Here is an 18618-nt window from a genome sequence, read left to right as displayed (position 1 = left end):
CAGTGAGCTCCTCCTAGTGGTGACTGTATAAATCTGTATGTAGTGAGCTCCCCCTAGTGGTGACTGTATAAATCTGTATGCAGTGAGCTCCCCCTAGTGGTGACTGTATATATCTGTATGTAGTGAGCTCCCTCTACTGGTGGCAGTGTGTATTTGTATTTAGTGAGCTTTTCCTGATCCACGTCTGGCCCCTGGTGTCACTGTGTAATAGCAGAGAACCTCCGGGGGGGATGTCTCCTACCTGGCCCCTGTGAGGAAGAGTCAGGGTCTGGCGTCACACTTCTGGGCGGTGGGGATGATGTCGGTGGCGGCGATGCCTGAGAGGATGGAGCCGCCTGTATCACTTCACTGGTCACAGCTGATCAGTAACCACAGAGAATACACAGGGGTCAGTATTGAGCGCAGCGACCAATGCTCCATATCTACCTGTCAATCACTGACCTGACCGAGGAGATCCACAATCCTCTGTCCTGTCCGCAGGGTCATCAGCAGCCGACTGCTCACTGGCAGCACAAGGGTCCATCGTCAGGACTAAAAGACAGAAATGGAAACTACATAGGACAAAACTAAGAGCAGCCACATCCACCACAGAGCTGCAACTCTGTGACATATCCCCTAGGGAGCGATTACCAAGGACGGAAAATGGAGTTAATACATTTATATAAATCTGTATGCAGTGAGCTCCCCCTAGTGGTGGCTGTATAAATCTGTATACAGTGAGCTCCCCCTAGTGGTGACTGTATAAATCTGTATGTAGCTAGATTCCCCTAGTGGTGGCTGTATAAATCTATATGTAGTGAGCTCCCCCTAGTGGTGACTGTATAAATCTGTATGTAGTGAGCTCCCCCTAGTGGTGACTGTATAAATCTGTATGTAGTGAGCTCCCCCTAGTGATGGCAGTATAAATCTGTATGTAGTGAGCTCCCCCCTAGTGATGGCTGTATAAATCTGTATATAGAGAGCTCCCTCTAGTGGTGACTGTATAAATCTGTATGTAGTGAGCTCCCCCCTAGTGATGGCTGTATAAATCTGTATGTAGTGAGCTCCCCCTAGTGGTGACTATATATATCTGTATGTAGTGAGCTCCCTCTAGTGGTGACTGTATAAATCTGTATGTAGTGAGCTCCCCCTAGTGGTGACTGTATAAATCTGTATGTAGTGAGCTCCCCCTAGTGGTGACTGTATAAATCTGTATGTAGTGAGCTCCCCCTAGTGGTGACTGTATAAATCTGTATGTAGTGAGCTCCCCCTAGTGGTGACTGTATAAATCTGTATACAGTGAGCTCCCCCTAGTGGTGACTATATATATCTGTATGTAGTGAGCTCCCTCTAGTGGTGACTGTATAAATCTGTATGTAGTGAGCTCCCCCTAGTGGTGACTGTATAAATCTGTATGTAGTGAGCTCCCTCTAGTGGTGGCTGTATATATCTGTATGCAGTGAGCTCCCCCTAGTGGTGGCTGTATAAATCTGTATGTAGTGAGCTCCCCCTAGTGGTGACTGTATAAATCTGTATGTAGTGAGCTCCCCCTAGTGGTGACTGTATAAATCTGTATGTAGTGAGCTCCCCCTAGTGGTGACTGTATAAATCTGTATGCAGTGAGCTCCCCCTAGTGGTGACTGTATAAATCTGTATGCAGTGAGCTCCCCCTAGTGGTGACTGTATATATCTGTATGTAGTGAGCTCCCTCTACTGGTGGCAGTGTGTATTTGTATTTAGTGAGCTTTTCCTGATCCACGTCTGGCCCCTAGTGTCACTGTGTAATAGCAGAGAACCTCCGGGGGGGATGTCTCCTACCTGGCCCCTGTGAGGAAGAGTCAGGGTCTGGCGTCACACTTCTGGGCGGTGGGGATGATGTCGGTGGCGGCGATGCCTGAGAGGATGGAGCCGCCTGTATCACTTCACTGGTCACAGCTGATCAGTAACCACAGAGAATACACAGGGGTCAGTACTGAGCGCAGCGACCAATGCTCCTTATCTACCTGTCAATCACTGACCTGACCGAGGAGATCCACAATCCTCTGTCCTGTCCGCAGGGTCATCAGCAGCCGGCTGCTCACTGGCAGCACAAGGGTCCATCGTCAGGACTAAAAGACAGAAATGGAAACTACATAGGACAAAACTAAGAGCAGCCACATCCACCACAGAGCTGCAACTCTGTGACATATCCCCTAGGGGGCGATTACCGAGGACGGAAAATGGAGTTAATACATTTATATAAATCTGTATGCAGTGAGCTCCCCCTAGTGGTGGCTGTATAAATCTGTATACAGTGAGCTCCCCCTAGTGGTGACTGTATAAATCTGTATGTAGTGAGCTCCCCCTAGTGGTGGCTGTATAAATCTGTATACAGTGTGCTCCCCCTAGTGGTGACAGTATAAATCTGTATACAGTGAGCTCCCCCTAGTGATGACTGTATAACTCTATATGTAGTGAGCTCCCCCTAGTGGTGACAGTATAAATCTGTATGTAGTGAGCTCACCCTAGTGGTGGCTGTATAAATCTGTATACAGTGAGCTCCCCCTAGTGGTGACTGTATAAATCTGTATGTAGTGAGCTCCCTCTAGTGGTGACTGTATAAATCTGTATGTAGTGAGCTCCCTCTAGTGGCGACTGTATAAATCTGTATACAGTGAGCTCCCCCTAGTGATGACTGTATAACTCTATATGTAGTGAGCTCCCCCTAGTGGTGACAGTATAAATCTGTATGTAGTGAGCTCACCCTAGTGGTGACAGTATAAATCTGTATGTAGTGAGCTCCCAAAAGTGACTGTATAAATCTGTATGCAGTGAGCTCCCTCTAGTGGTGGCTGTATAAATCTGTATGTAGTGAGCTCCCTCTAGTGGTGACTGTATAAATCTGTATGTAGTGAGCTCCCAAAAGTGACTGTATAAATCTGTATGTAGTGAGCTCCCCCTAGTGGTGGCTGTATAAATCTGTATGTAGTGAGCTCCTCCTAGTGGTGACTGTATAAACCTGTATGTAGTGAGCTCCCCCTAGTGATGGCTGTATAAATCTGTATGTAGTTGTCAGGAAATAGGAAGAAGTTCTGATTACTTCAATTACACATACAGGGCTCTCAGCTGCAGTTTCCTGTGCCTGCCAGCAGAACGCTGGAATTCTAAGCCACTCTCCCTCCCTCCCCCTGCTATATAGTTGTAATAGGAGACCAGTGTGTCAGCCTGAAGAATTTTTATGGCTTGGTGCTGGAAAAGCCAGACTCCTTAAACTTCTCATTCCTAACTCCCGCTAATACCAGCCAAAACTGGTACAGAAACTGCATGGGACTCTATTGTTCTTTTAAGATTATGTATACTGGCACCGATCAGGGCTAGAGATATAAGGATTATATATTCCGGATGTCCATCGAGAGATCTATAACTCACTGAAATCGCTAGGAGCTAAGGCTACGTTCACACTTGCGTTGCGTCGGGCGCAGGTTCGGCGACGCATAGCGACGTATGCGTCATGCGCCCCTATATTTAACATGGGGGCGCATGGACATGCGTTGTCTTGCGTTTTGTGACGCATACGTCTTTTTTGGCGCACGCGTCAGGGCGCAGAAGACGCAGCAAGTTGCATTTTTTGTGCGTCAAAAACTATGCCAAAAATGGACGCATGCGTCACAAAACAGTGCGTTTTGCATGCGTTGTGCGTTGCGTCGCCGATGCGTCGCCGACGCAACGCCCAACAACGCAGATGTGAACGTAGCCTAAATTCAACGAGTGCAAGGAGCGGGTTTCTTCGTTATCGGGTCATGTATCTACGAAGTCTTTACACTTAAAAGAACCCCGCTGACGTGGTGAACATCCTGATCATGGTGTCGTTCGTGTGCAAGATTCATACAGTGAGTTAGGTATAAAAATGATTTGTCATAACTGAATGGGACATCCGTCTTCCAGTGTTTTTTGTCCGGGGTCTAGCTGCTATACAGATGTGTGATATGCATTTTGATGTGTTCCCTGAGCACATGGTCAGCCAGGAGATGAAATGATCTGATCAAAATGTACGTGTTTTTTCAACTTTAAACCCATTTTATTTGTAATATAAATACTGTTCATACGATACTTGTCTTCTTTATAATATCTTTTTATACTTCTGTAAACACTGCCTACCTTTTTTGGAGTAAGATATAAAATTACTAGCTTGTCTCTCCTTGCTCTATAACGTACGGTCACGTCCTCTGAAGTAAATTACGCTACTAATCTGGGTTGGCTCCGGACCCAATTGTCAGGAACATGAGGTATTTGATTGTGTATTATCACGCACACTGAGCTCTGCTAAGTCCCTTAAAGCTGAGCCGACACACACTGCGGGCCATTCTGACCCCCCTCTTCTCACTCTGCCTGCTTGTGTATGTGTGAATCCAAAACCCCTCATTTCTCCCTCCCAAAAGAATTTCTATTGCTTTTAGCTGCAAATAGCAGACATCTTCCTAAAACTCATTCCCCCTCCCATCGAATACCAGCCAAAACTGGTTGTAGAAGCCCTGAGTTCCTTTTTTCTATTAACATGATATATATGGGCACAGACCCAGGCTAGAAATATCCAAATTACATATTCCGGATGTCACTCGATAGATCTATCGCTCACTGAAACTGTTACAAGCTAAGCACAACGAGTGCAAAGAGTGGATTTCTTCGTAAGCAGGTCATGTAATGAATCCGTATTTACACTTAAAAGAATCGCCCCAACGTGGTGGACCTCGTGATCCTGGGGTATTTATTATACGAGGTTCATACAGTGAGATATGCATAAAAATAGTTTTCATATTCTAAGTAAAGGGGGAGGCATCAGCCCCTAAGTGATGTCACCACAGGGGGAGTGCCTGGGTTTTGGGCTGTGAGATAACTTAGTGGGACAGCAGTTTGCAGTGTCTTTTATCCGGGGGGTCTACCTGCTATAGAGAGGGGTGTTAAACATCTGGATATATGCTCACCCTTCCCTCCAGCACACAGCTGCCATGATGATGCCATGACATAACGACCTGTAAGTTCTCTTATCAATGTTAATCCTTTTTTTATTAGTAATCTGCAAGGCTACGTTCACATTTGCGGTCTGCGCCGCAGCGTCGGGCGCCGCAGCGTCGCCACATGCGTCATGCGCCCCTATATTTAACATGGGGGCGCATGGACATGCGTCGCACTTGCGTTTTGCGCCGCATGCGTCCCTGCGGTGTTATGATCCCAATGGCAAAGGATCTCAGAGATTACAGCAAAGTCTGCAAACATAAATACCAGCTCATAGGGACGTGGCAACTAGGCTGACCATATACCTGATCCTAGCACAAACACTAACAGCAGCCGGGGAACGTGCCTACGTTGATCCTAGACGTCTCGCACCAGCCGGAGAACTAACTAACCCTATAAGGGAAAATAAGACCTCTCTTGCCTCCAGAGAAAAGACCCCAAAGTAATACAAGCCCCCAACAAATAATAACGGTGAGGTAAGAAGAAAAGACAAACGTAAGAATGAACTAGACTTTAGCAAAGAGAGGCCCACTGACCAATAGCAGAATATAGTAAGATGACTTATATGGTCAGCAAAAACCCTGCAAAATATCCACGCTGAATATCCAAGAACCCCCAAACCGACTAACGGTGTGGGGGGAGAATATCAGCCCCCTAGAGCTTCCAGCGATATCAGGAATCACATTTTGTACAAGCTGGACAAAAATATAAACAATGCAAATGATCAAAAATAAGAAAGCAGGACTTAGCTTATCTTGCAAAGAACCAGGACCTGAAGACAGGAGCAAACAGAAATGAACTGATTACAACGATGCCAGGCACTGGACTGAGAATCCAGGAAGTTTAAATAGCAACACCCCAGGCCTAACGAAGCAGGTGAGTACCAACCTGGTAAAAGACAATCCAAGTGCCAAATCACTAGTGACCACAAGAGGGAGCCAAGAAGTATAGTTCACAACACTGCGGCGCCCGCGTCCGGGCGCAGAGGACGCAGCAAGTTGCATTTTTGCTGCGTCCAAAATCAATGAAAAAAAGGACATATGCGGCGCAAAACGCAGTGTTGTGCATGCGTTTTGCTGCGTTTTTGTTTGCGTTGTGCATTGCGGCGACTACGCTGCGGCGCACAACGCAAATGTGAACGTAGCCTAATGTACACATGATTTTGTCTTCTTTATAATATCTTTTATACTTTGTAAACACTGCCTACCTTTTTATGGAGTAAAATATATAATTTGCTAGCTTGTCTCTCTGCTCTATAAACGAACTGTCGCTTCCTCTTGTGAAGGAAGAAATTAAGAAAGAATCTCCATTTTGTGCTTTTCGACTCCATTTTGTTGTTTTGATATAAATTTTGTTAGTAGGCTGAAGGTTACAGCTGTTATGAGATTTTGATGAGACCTTGATTGTTGCAACCTCGGTAGAACATGAGACTGAGGGTGTATTGTTCTACAAAACTTTGACGCACAGATTGTTCCTGCATTCTTATAGGCTAAGAACTGTGAGCATGTTCTTATGCTGATTGGTTGAAGTTCTGTATTCTTATAGGCTAAGAACCGTGAGCGTGTTCTTATGCTGATTGGTTGAAGTTCTGTATTCTTATAGGCTAAGAACCGTGAGCGTGTTCTTATGCTGATTGGTTGAAGTGTAATTTCTATGACTATAATAAAGTCATGCAGAATAAACGGGGGCTAGAGATCAGCTCGATCCCCCATACAGAGACACACGTCTCCGTCTGGTCATTTTCAGTTGCCGGCAACGCCCTGTAGATTGATTTGGAAATCACTGAGTTAACCGTGAAGGATTAATTTAAATCCTCCCTCAACACTCTGAAGTGAATTACGCTACTGATTTGGGTTGGCTCCGGACCCGTTAACCCTTGTGGAATCGAAGCTGGAGGCAGGATACTTTTTTCTGTGCGATTGAGAATCTTTGTAGCGACGGCGGCGTTGATAATTATTGTTCCCGCCTGTGTGGGAGTAGTTATATTGCCCTCGCTGCAGAGTGCCCAACAGCCAGTACATAGCAGGCAGCCTTTCTGGCGAATAATTACCCTAGGTGCAGTACCTAATCTGACCTGAGGGTAAAGGGGGCGCCAGAGAGCTGCAAGTTCCAAACCAGAACTGGGAAGTGGGATAGAGATAAATCCCCTTCAGAAAGAACCAGCAGCAACCAAACCACCCCAGTTCGTGACAAATTAGTGAGTAGTGGGGACGATAAAGCTATCCTCCCCGGGATCCCTGACATATTGTTGGGATCCGTGACACCAACAATAATCAAGAAATCGGAGCTGGTGGCAGCGGATTTGTTCTGCGCTTTTGGGAGGCTTTGTAGCGACTGGCGGCGTTGATAATTATTGATCCCGCCTCAGTGGGAGTAGTTAAATCTCCCTCGCTGCAGTGTGTCCATTAGCCAGTACAAAGGCAGCTTTTCTGGCGACTAATTGTCCTAGGTGCAGTACCCTGTCTGACCTGAGGGTAAAGAGGGTGCCAGAGAACTGCAAGTTCCAAACCGGAACTGGGAAGTGGGATATAGGTAAATCCCCTTCAGAAAGAACCAGGGGCAACCAAAAAACCCCGGCTCATGACAAATTGGTGCGAGTGGTGAGGACGAGAAAGGTATCCTTCCCGTAAACCATGGCTCTATAAATCTGTATGCAGTGAGCTCCCTCTAGTGGTGACTGTATAAATCTGTATGTAGTGAGCTCTCTCTAGTGGTGACTGTATAAATCTGTATGTAGTGAGCTCCCCCTAGTGGTGACTGTATAAACCTGTATGTAGTGAGCTCCCTCTGGTGGTGGCTGTATAAATCTGTATGTAGTGAGCTCCCTCTAGTGGTGACTGTATAAATCTGTATGTAGTGAGCTCTCTCTAGTGATGACTGTATTAATCTGTATGCAGTGAGCTCCCCCTTGTGGTGACTGTATAAATCTGTATGTAGTGAGCTCCCCCTAGTGGTGACTGTATAAATCTGTATGTAGTGAGCTCCCCCTAGTGGTGACTGTATAAATCTGTATGCAGTGAGCTCCCCCTTGTGGTGACTGTATAAATCTGTATGTAGTGAACTCCCTCTAGTGGTGACTGTATAAATCTGTATGTAGTGAGCTCCCCCTTGTGGTGACTGTATAAATCTGTATGTAGTGAGCTCCCCCCTAGTGATGGCTGTATAAATCTGTATGTAGTGAGCTCCCCCTAGTGGTGACTGTATAAAACTGTATGTAGTGAGCTCCCCCTTGTGGTGACTGTATAAATCTGTATGCAGTGAGCTCCCCCTAGTGGTGACTGTATAGATCTGTATGTAGTGAGCTCCCCCTAGTGGTCGCTGTATAAATCTGTATGTATTGAGCTCCCTCTAGTGGTGACTGTATAGATCTGTATGTAGTGAGCTCCCCTGTAACAACTCTGCTGGTATCACGGCATGGCCTTGCATTTCTCACACTATCTTACCCACTGCTCCAGGCCATGATGTGGTTTCTGTTTCTTGCCAGCTCCATGTTCTGTGTCTCTGCTCTCTGCATGCTTCATGGTTCTGTGTATAGAGGGGCGGCGCCTGAACTCTCTGGTTCTTATAGCAATCAGGTGCATCTGTCCAATCTGTTCCTGACCAATTGCCAGGAGACCTCCAGTATATAGTGCAGCTCCACCCAGTGGTCTGGGCCTGTGCAATGTGTTAGCTCAGTTAGTGTCTTGCTTCTGAGTTTGCCTGGCCTTGCTCTGAGTTACTCCCTCTCTGGAGGATTCTCTGTGTTATTTCCTTGGTCTTGTTGTCCGCCCACCAGGAGGCAGAATATCCTGGTCCCAGTGTCTTTGTCCTTGTGTCTTGTTCCATTGCCTTGTCTGTACTTGGTCTTACCTCGGTCTCCTAGTCTTTGGCTTCCTTCCCTGTTGTCTTTCCTTGTATTCTCAGTCTGCTTTCACTCCGCACTCTTGCAGCTCTGCCTGCTCTGAACCTTTGTGACTTTACCTCTGCTCCTCACTTCTGCGTTTCTGCTCCTTTCTACTCAGCTTATCTTCTGCTGTTGCAGTTATCCCTTGCTGCAGCTTCTCTCCACATTCCTTGTGGCTCTGCTCAGCTTTGCTGCAGAGACCCCTCCCGCAGCTCCTCTCCGCTCCTTGCGGTTCTACCTGGCTCCGCTCCTTGCGGTTCTACCTGGCTCCGCTCCTTGCGGTTCTACTTCTCCTGCACTTGGCTCCGCCGCCAGCCCTTGGCTCCGCCTCCTGCCTGTCTGCACTTGGCTCCGCCTCCAGCTCTTGGCTCCGCCTCCTGCAGTTTTGCACTTGGCTCCGCCTCCAGCTCTTGGCTCTGCCTCCTGCGGTTTTGCACTTGGCTCCGCCTCCTGCGGTTTTGCACTTGGCTCCGCCTCCTGCTCTTGGCTCCGCCTCCTGCATTTCTGTTCTTGGCTCTAGCTCCTGTGCTTTCGCTCTGCATCCGCTCTTGCGGTCTTTATCTACTTATTCCTAGGTCCTCGTGTCTGAACAGGTTCTTACCCGTTCTACATACCTGCCTGCAGACCGGTCCCTACCGGTTCTTCCAGTGTACCAGTCTTGTCCACCAGTCCTGCCAGAGAGCCAGCCGTGCCCGCCTGCCTGACAGTGTTCCTGTTGTACCCGTCTGCCTGCCTATGTGCCAGACGTGCCCGCTTGCTTGTCTATGTTCCGTTCCCCGGTGGGATCAGCAGCCACAACCAGACTCCACCCTGGAGTGGTACCTGGTAGCTTCCTATTGCACAAGTCTGACCTCACCATCAGAGGCTCCAGCGAACACCTAGGAAGCTACTTAGTTACGCCTCTTCCAGGGAGGTTTGGTCTGTGGTCCAGTGGGGCCACTCCCCCGCACGCCCGCGCCAACCAGTCTGGGCGCGAGCATGACATCCCCCTAGTGGTGGCTGTATAAACCTGTATGTAGTGAGCTCCCTCTGGTGGTGGCTATATACAGGTCCTTCTCAAAAAATTAGCATATAGTGTTAAATTTCATTATTTACCATAATGTAATGATTACAATTAAACTTTCATATATTATAGATTCATTATCCACCAACTGAAATTTGTCAGGTCTTTTATTGTTTTAATACTGATGATTTTGGCATACAACTCCTGATAACCCAAAAAACCTGTCTCAATAAATTAGCATATCAAGAAAAGGTTCTCTAAACGACCTATTACCCTAATCTTCTGAATCAACTAATTAACTCTAAACACATGCAAAAGATACCTGAGGCTTTTAAAAACTCCCTGCCTGGTTCATTACTCAAAACCCCCATCATGGGTAAGACTAGCGACCTGACAGATGTCAAGAAGGCCATCATTGACACCCTCAAGCAAGAGGGTAAGACCCAGAAAGAAATTTCTCAACAAATAGGCTGTTCCCAGAGTGCTGTATCAAGGCACCTCAATGGTAAGTCTGTTGGAAGGAAACAATGTGGCAGAAAACGCTGTACAACGAGAAGAGGTGACCGGACCCTGAGGAAGATTGTGGAGAAGGACCGATTCCAGACCTTGGGGAACCTGAGGAAGCAGTGGACTGAGTCTGGTGTGGAAACATCCAGAGCCACCGTGCACAGGCGTGTGCAGGAAATGGGCTACAGGTGCCGCATTCCCCAGGTAAACAGCGGCAGAAGCGCCTGACCTGGGCTACAGAGAAGCAGCACTGGACTGTTGCTAAGTGGTCCCAAGTACTTTTTTCTGATGAAAGCAAATTTTGCATGTCATTCGGAAATCAAGGTGCCAGAGTCTGGAGGAAGACTGGGGAGAAGGAAATGCCAAAATGCCTGAAGTCCAGTGTCAAGTACCCAGTCAGTGATGGTGTGGGGTGCCATGTCAGCTGCTGGTGTTGGTCCACTGTGTTTCATCAAGGGCAGGGTCAATGCAGCTAGCTATCAGGAGATTTTGGAGCACTTCATGCTTCCTGGCACCTGCTCACAGTGCCAAAACCACTGGTAAATGGTTTACTGACCATGGTATTACTGTGCTCAATTGGCCTGCCAACTCTCCTGACCTGAACCCCATAGAGAATCTGTGGGATATTGTGAAGAGAAAGTTGAGAGACGCAAGACCCAACACTCTGGATGAGCTTAAGGCCGCTATTGAAGCATCCTGGGCCTCCATAACATCTCAGCAGTGTCACAGGCTGATTGCCTCCATGCCACGCCGCATTGAAGCAGTCATTTCTGCCAAAGGATTCCCGACCAAGTATTGAGTGCATAACTGAACATTATTATTTGATGGTTTTTTTGTTTGGTATTAAAAAACACTTTTATTTGATTGGACGGGTGAAATATGCTAATTTATTGAGACAGGTTTTTTGGGTTTTCAGGAGTTGTATGCCAAAATCATCAGTATTAAAACAATAAAAGACCTGACAAATTTCAGTTGGTGGATAATGAATCTATAGTATATGAAAGTTTAATTGTAATCATTACATTATGGTAAATAATGAAATTTAACACTATATGCTAATTTTTTGAGAAGGACCTGTATATCTCTGTATATAGTGAGCTCCCTCTAGTGGTGACTGTATAAATCTGTATGTAGTGAGCTCCCTCTAGTGGTGGCTGTATAAACCTGTATGTAGTGAGCTCCCCCTGCTGGTTGCAGTATAACTCGGCATTTAGGGACATTAACTTGGAAGTTCTTACACAGATATACTAGGAGTCGCCTCACCTGACTTCTGATCGGGGGACTCTGCTTTTTCACATATCGTCGGCCGTGAGGTCTCCTGATGCACAGACGCCATACTGCAAAAGAACAGAGGGGCAACTCAGCTGGATTACAGGACACTGCTGAGACTTGTTGTTCCCACGTATCACCACCAGTCATGAGGGGCTGTAATACAATAAATCTGAAAAGAATAGTGAGTGCAGCTCTGGGGTATAATACAGGATGTAACTCAGGATCAGTAATGTAATGTATGTACACAGTGACTGCACCAGCAGAATAGTGAGTGCAGCTCTGGGGTATAATACAGGAGGTAACTCAGGATCAGTAATGTATGTACACAGTGACTGCACCAGCAGAATAGTGAGTGCAGCTCTGGGGTATAATACAGGATGTAACTCAGGATCAGTAATGTAATGTATGTACACAGTGACTGCACCAGCAGAATAGTGAGTGCAGCTCTGGAGTATAATACAGGATGTAACTCAGGATCAGTAATGTAATGTATGTACACAGTGACTGCACCAGCAGAATAGTGAGTGCAGCTCTGGGGTATAATACAGGCTGTAACTCAGGATCAGTAATGTAATGTATGTACACAGTGACTGCACCAGCAGAATAGTGAGTGCAGCTCTGGGGTATAATACAGGATGTAACTAGGGATCAGTAATGTAATGTATGTACACAGTGACTGCACCAGCAGAATAGTGAGTGCAGCTCTGGAGTATAATACAGGATGTAACTCAGGATCAGTAATGTAATGTATGTACACAGTGACTGCACCAGCAGAATAGTGAGTGCAGCTCTGGAGTATAATACAGGATGTAACTCAGGATCAGTAATGTAATGTATGTACACAGTGACTGCACCAGCAGAATAGTGAGTGCAGCTCTGGAGTATAATACAGGATGTAACTCAGGATCAGTAATGTAATGTATGTACACAGTGACTGCACCAGCAGAATAGTGAGTGCAGCTCTGGGGTATAATACAGGATGTAACTCAGGATCAGTAATGTAATGTATGTACACAGTGACTGCACCAGCAGAATAGTGAGTGCAGCTCTGGGGTATAATACAGGATGTAACTCAGGATCAGTAATGTAATGTATGTACACAGTGACTGCACCAGCAGAATAGTGAGTGCAGCTCTGGGGTATAATACAGGAGGTAAGTCAGGATCAGTAATGTAATGTATGTACACAGTGACTGCACCAGCAGAATAGTGAGTGCAGCTCTGGGGTATAATACAGGAGGTAAGTCAGGATCAGTAATGTAATGTATGTACACAGTGACTGCACCAGCAGAATAGTGAGTGCAGCTCTGGGGTATAATACAGGATGTAACTCAGGATCACTAATGTAATGTATGTACACAGTGACTGCACCAGCAGAATAGTGAGTGCAGCTCTGGGGTATAATACAGGATGTAACTCAGGATCAGTAATGTAATGTATGTACACAGTGACTGCACCAGCAGAATAGTGAGTGCAGCTCTGGGGTATAATACAGGAGGTAAGTCAGGGTCAGTAATGTAATGTATGTACACAGTGACTGCACCAGCAGAATAGTGAGTGCAGCTCTGGGGTATAATACAGGATGTAACTCAGGATCAGTAATGTAATGTATGTACACAGTGACTGCACCAGCAGAATAGTGAGTGCAGCTCTGGGGTATAATACAGGAGGTAAGTCAGGATCACTAATGTAATGTATGTACACAGTGACTGCACCAGCAGAATAGTGAGTGCAGCTCTGGAGTATAATACAGGATGTAACTCAGGATCAGTAATGTAATGTATGTACAGTGACTGCACCAGCAGAATAGTGAGTGCAGCTCTGGAGTATAATACAGGATGTAACTCAGGATCAGTAATGTAATGTATGTACACAATGACTGCACCAGCAGAATAGTGAGTGCAGCTCTGGGGTATAATACAGGATATAACTCAGGATCAGTAATGTAATGTATGTACACAGTGACTGCACCAGCAGAATAGTGAGTGCAGCTCTGGAGTATAATACAGGATGTAACTCAGGATCAGTAATGTAATGTATGTACACAGTGACTGCACCAGCAGAATAGTGAGTGCAGCTCTGGGGTATAATACAGGAGGTAACTCATCAGTAATGTAATGTATGTACACAGTGACTGCACCAGCAGAATAGTTAGTGCAGCTCTGGAGTATAATACAGGATGTAACTCAGGATCAGTAATGTAATGTATGTACACAGTGACTGCACCAGCAGAATAGTGAGTGCAGCTCTGGGGTATAATACAGGATGTAACTCAGGATCAGTAATATAATGTATGTACACAGTGACTGCACCAGCAGAATAGTGAGTGCAGCTCTGGGGTATAATACAGGATGTAACTCAGGATCACTAATGTAATGTATGTACACAGTGACTGCACCAGCAGAATAGTGAGTGCAGCTCTGGGGTATAATACAGGATGTAACTCAGGATCAGTAATGTAATGTATGTACACAGTGACTGCACCAGCAGAATAGTGAGTGCAGCTCTGGGGTATAATACAGGATGTAACTCAGGATCAGTAATGTAATGTATGTACACAGTGACTGCACCAGCAGAATAGTGAGTGCAGCTCTGGGGTATAATACAGGAGGTAAGTCAGGATCACTAATGTAATGTATGTACACAGTGACTGCACCAGCAGAATAGTGAGTGCAGCTCTGGAGTATAATACAGGATGTAACTCAGGATCAGTAATGTAATGTATGTACAGTGACTGCACCAGCAGAATAGTGAGTGCAGCTCTGGAGTATAATACAGGATGTAACTCAGGATCAGTAATGTAATGTATGTACACAATGACTGCACCAGCAGAATAGTGAGTGCAGCTCTGGGGTATAATACAGGATATAACTCAGGATCAGTAATGTAATGTATGTACACAGTGACTGCACCAGCAGAATAGTGAGTGCAGCTCTGGAGTATAATACAGGATGTAACTCAGGATCAGTAATGTAATGTATGTACACAGTGACTGCACCAGCAGAATAGTGAGTGCAGCTCTGGGGTATAATACAGGAGGTAACTCATCAGTAATGTAATGTATGTACACAGTGACTGCACCAGCAGAATAGTTAGTGCAGCTCTGGAGTATAATACAGGATGTAACTCAGGATCAGTAATGTAATGTATGTACACAGTGACTGCACCAGCAGAATAGTGAGTGCAGCTCTGGGGTATAATACAGGATGTAACTCAGGATCAGTAATATAATGTATGTACACAGTGACTGCACCAGCAGAATAGTGAGTGCAGCTCTGGGGTATAATACAGGATGTAACTCAGGATCACTAATGTAATGTATGTACACAGTGACTGCACCAGCAGAATAGTGAGTGCAGCTCTGGGGTATAATACAGGATGTAACTCAGGATCAGTAATGTAATGTATGTACACAGTGACTGCACCAGCAGAATAGTGAGTGCAGCTCTGGGGTATAATACAGGATGTAACTCAGGATCAGTAATGTAATGTATGTACACAGTGACTGCACCAGCAGAATAGTGAGTGCAGCTCTGGGGTATAATACAGGAGGTAAGTCAGGATCACTAATGTAATGTATGTACACAGTGACTGCACCAGCAGAATAGTGAGTGCAGCTCTGGAGTATAATACAGGATGTAACTCAGGATCAGTAATGTAATGTATGTACAGTGACTGCACCAGCAGAATAGTGAGTGCAGCTCTGGAGTATAATACAGGATGTAACTCAGGATCAGTAATGTAATGTATGTACACAATGACTGCACCAGCAGAATAGTGAGTGCAGCTCTGGGGTATAATACAGGATATAACTCAGGATCAGTAATGTAATGTATGTACACAGTGACTGCACCAGCAGAATAGTGAGTGCAGCTCTGGAGTATAATACAGGATGTAACTCAGGATCAGTAATGTAATGTATGTACACAGTGACTGCACCAGCAGAATAGTGAGTGCAGCTCTGGGGTATAATACAGGAGGTAACTCATCAGTAATGTAATGTATGTACACAGTGACTGCACCAGCAGAATAGTTAGTGCAGCTCTGGAGTATAATACAGGATGTAACTCAGGATCAGTAATGTAATGTATGTACACAGTGACTGCACCAGCAGAATAGTGAGTGCAGCTCTGGGGTATAATACAGGATGTAACTCAGGATCAGTAATATAATGTATGTACACAGTGACTGCACCAGCAGAATAGTGAGTGCAGCTCTGGGGTATAATACAGGATGTAACTCAGGATCAGTAATGTAATGTATGTACACAGTGACTGCACCAGCAGAATAGTGAGCGCAGCTCTGGGGTATAATACAGGATGTAACTCAGGATCAGTAATGTAATGTATGTACACAGTGACTGCACCAGCAGAATAGTGAGCGTAGCTCTGGGGTATAATACAGGATGTAACTCAGGATCACTAATGTAATGTATGTACACAGTGACTGCACCAGCAGAATAGTGAGTGCAGCTCTGGGGTATAATACAGGATGTAACTCAGGATCACTAATGTAATGTATGTACACAGTGACTGCACCAGCAGAATAGTGAGTGCAGCTCTGGGGTATAATACAGGATGTAACTCAGGATCAGTAATGTAATGTATGTACACAGTGACTGCACCAGCAGAATAGTGAGTGCAGCTCTGGGGTATAATACAGGATGTAACTCAGGATCAGTAATGTAATGTATGTACACAGTGACTGCACCAGCAGAATAGTGAGTGCAGCTCTGGAGTATAATACAGGATGTAACTCAGGATCAGTAATGTAATGTATGTACACAGTGACTGCACCAGCAGAATAGTGAGTGCAGCTCTGGGGTATAATACAGGAGGTAACTCATCAGTAATGTAATGTATGTACACAGTGACTGCACCAGCAGAATAGTTAGTGCAGCTCTGGAGTATAATACAGGATGTAACTCAGGATCAGTAATGTAATGTATGTACACAGTGACTGCACCAGCAGAATAGTGAGTGCAGCTCTGGGGTATAATACAGGATGTAACTCAGGATCAGTAATATAATGTATGTACACAGTGACTGCACCAGCAGAATAGTGAGTGCAGCTCTGGGGTATAATACAGGATGTAACTCAGGATCAGTAATGTAATGTATGTACACAGTGACTGCACCAGCAGAATAGTGAGCGCAGCTCTGGGGTATAATACAGGATGTAACTCAGGATCACTAATGTAATGTATGTACACAGTGACTGCACCAGCAGAATAGTGAGTGCAGCTCTGGGGTATAATACAGGATGTAACTCAGGATCACTAATGTAATGTATGTACACAGTGACTGCACCAGCAGAATAGTGAGTGCAGCTCTGGGGTATAATACAGGATGTAACTCAGGATCAGTAATGTAATGTATGTACACAGTGACTGCACCAGCAGAATAGTGAGTGCAGCTCTGGGGTATAATACAGGATGTAACTCAGGATCAGTAATGTAATGTATGTACACAGTGACTGCACCAGCAGAATAGTGAGTGCAGCTCTGCTAAAATATAAAAACTATAGAAAAAATGAGTTGTGTAATGATAATGGGGGAGCTCAGTGTCTCCACTTGTTGTTCTCCGCAGTGATGTGGAGACTCTACAGCTGCTCGCGCTCCCCACGCCGGAAATCCACCACACCCCTGTACATAATCAGTGGTACATCCCGCCCGGTGCCACCCCCAGAGCTGCGACATGTGGACGAGTCCAGGTGATAAGAACATACATAGAAGCACACACCTGGCGGCAGGACACAGCACCGGAAGTGACGCCACAGCTAATAAGCCGCACGGTGATTGGCCACAGCAGCTAGAAACCATCAAAAGCTTTGGGACTCAAGAAAGGACCTGCTGTGACGTACTGGCCATGTGACCTATTGAGTGGGAGGAGCTGAGATAGAAATGACAGGAGGTGATGTTTAGTCTCGGTTTGTCTACCGCAAGTTCCAGGAGGTGGGAGCGCAGGGGGCAGCAACAACAACAAGGAGGGAGAGCAGGGGGCAGCAACAACAAGGAGGGAGAGCAGGGGGCAGCAGCAACAACAAGGAGGGAGAGCAGGGGGCAGCAACAACGAGGGAGCGCAGGGGGCAGCAGCAACAACGAGGGAGAGCAGGGGGCAGCAACAACAACAAGGAGGGAGAGCAGGGGGCAGCAACAACAAGGAGGGAGAGCAGGGAGCAGCAGCAACAAGGAGGGAGAGCAGGGGGCAGCAACAACAAGGAGGGAGAGCAGGGGGCAGCAGCAACAAGGAGGGAGAGCAGGGGGCAGCAACAACAACGAGGGAGAGCAGGGGGCAGCAGCAACAACAAGGAGGGAGAGCAGGGGGCAGCAGCAACAACAAGGAGGGAGAGCAGGGGGCAGCAGCAACAACAAGGAGGGAGAGCAGGGGGAGCAACAACAACAAGGAGGGAGAGCAGGGGGCAGCAACAACAACGAGGGAGCGCAGGGGCAGCAACAACAACAAGGAGGGAGAGCAGGGGGCAGCAACAACAAGGAGGGAGAGCAGGGGGCAGCAACAACGAGGGAGAGCAGGGGGCAGCAACAGCAACAAGGAGGGAGCGCAGGGGGCAGCAACAACAAGGAGGGAGAGCAGGGGCAGCAACAACAACAAGGAGGGAGAGCAGGGGGCAGCAACAACAACGAGGAAGAGCAGGGGGCAGCAACAACGAGGGAGAGCAGGGGGCAGCAACAACGAGGGAGAGCAGGGGGCAGCAACAACAACAAGGAGGGAGCGCAGGGGGCAGCAACAACAAGGAGGGAGAGCAGGGGGCAGCAACAACAACAAGGAGGGAGAGCAGGGGGCAGCAGCAACAACAAGGAGGGAGAGCAGGGGGCAGCAGCAACAAGGAGGGAGAGCAGGGGGCAGCAGCAACAAGGAGGGAGAGCAGGGGGCAGCAACAACAAGGAGGGAGAGCAGGGGGCAGCAACAACAAGGAGGGAGAGCAGGGGGCAGCAACAACAAGGAGGGAGAGCAGGGGGCAGC

At 46.7% G+C, this 18618-nt stretch overlaps 1 protein-coding gene across 4 annotated transcripts in view; it reads right to left on the bottom strand.

The window, feature by feature from the left end:
- The window catches only part of LOC143766749 (uncharacterized), a 28855-nt gene extending 11367 nt beyond the window's left edge, over positions 1 to 17488 (bottom strand). For 3 of the 4 annotated variants that reach the window (XR_013213633.1, XM_077254665.1, XM_077254667.1), the window contains exons 1-6: positions 17377 to 17488; positions 11628 to 11701; positions 1998 to 2087; positions 1798 to 1914; positions 442 to 531; positions 242 to 358 (exon numbers count right to left, since the gene is read on the bottom strand). Coding sequence is in view for 3 of the 4 variants with exons in the window: in XM_077254665.1 (XP_077110780.1) it covers positions 242 to 358; positions 442 to 531; positions 1798 to 1914; positions 1998 to 2087; positions 11628 to 11701; positions 17377 to 17456 (568 nt within the window). In the remaining variant the exon portion in view is untranslated. The remainder of the gene's footprint in view (positions 1 to 241; positions 359 to 441; positions 532 to 1797; positions 1915 to 1997; positions 2088 to 11627; positions 11702 to 17376) is intronic. The other variant, XM_077254666.1, reaches the window with a different exon arrangement.
- Positions 17489 to 18618: the final 1130 nt, after the last annotated feature.

Source organism: Ranitomeya variabilis, chromosome 4, assembly GCF_051348905.1.
Source record: "Ranitomeya variabilis isolate aRanVar5 chromosome 4, aRanVar5.hap1, whole genome shotgun sequence".
NCBI classification, from domain to species: Eukaryota; Metazoa; Chordata; class Amphibia; order Anura; family Dendrobatidae; genus Ranitomeya; species Ranitomeya variabilis.
Note: the sequence above shows the minus strand (reverse complement) of the source record. Positions and strands in the feature narration are given on the sequence as shown.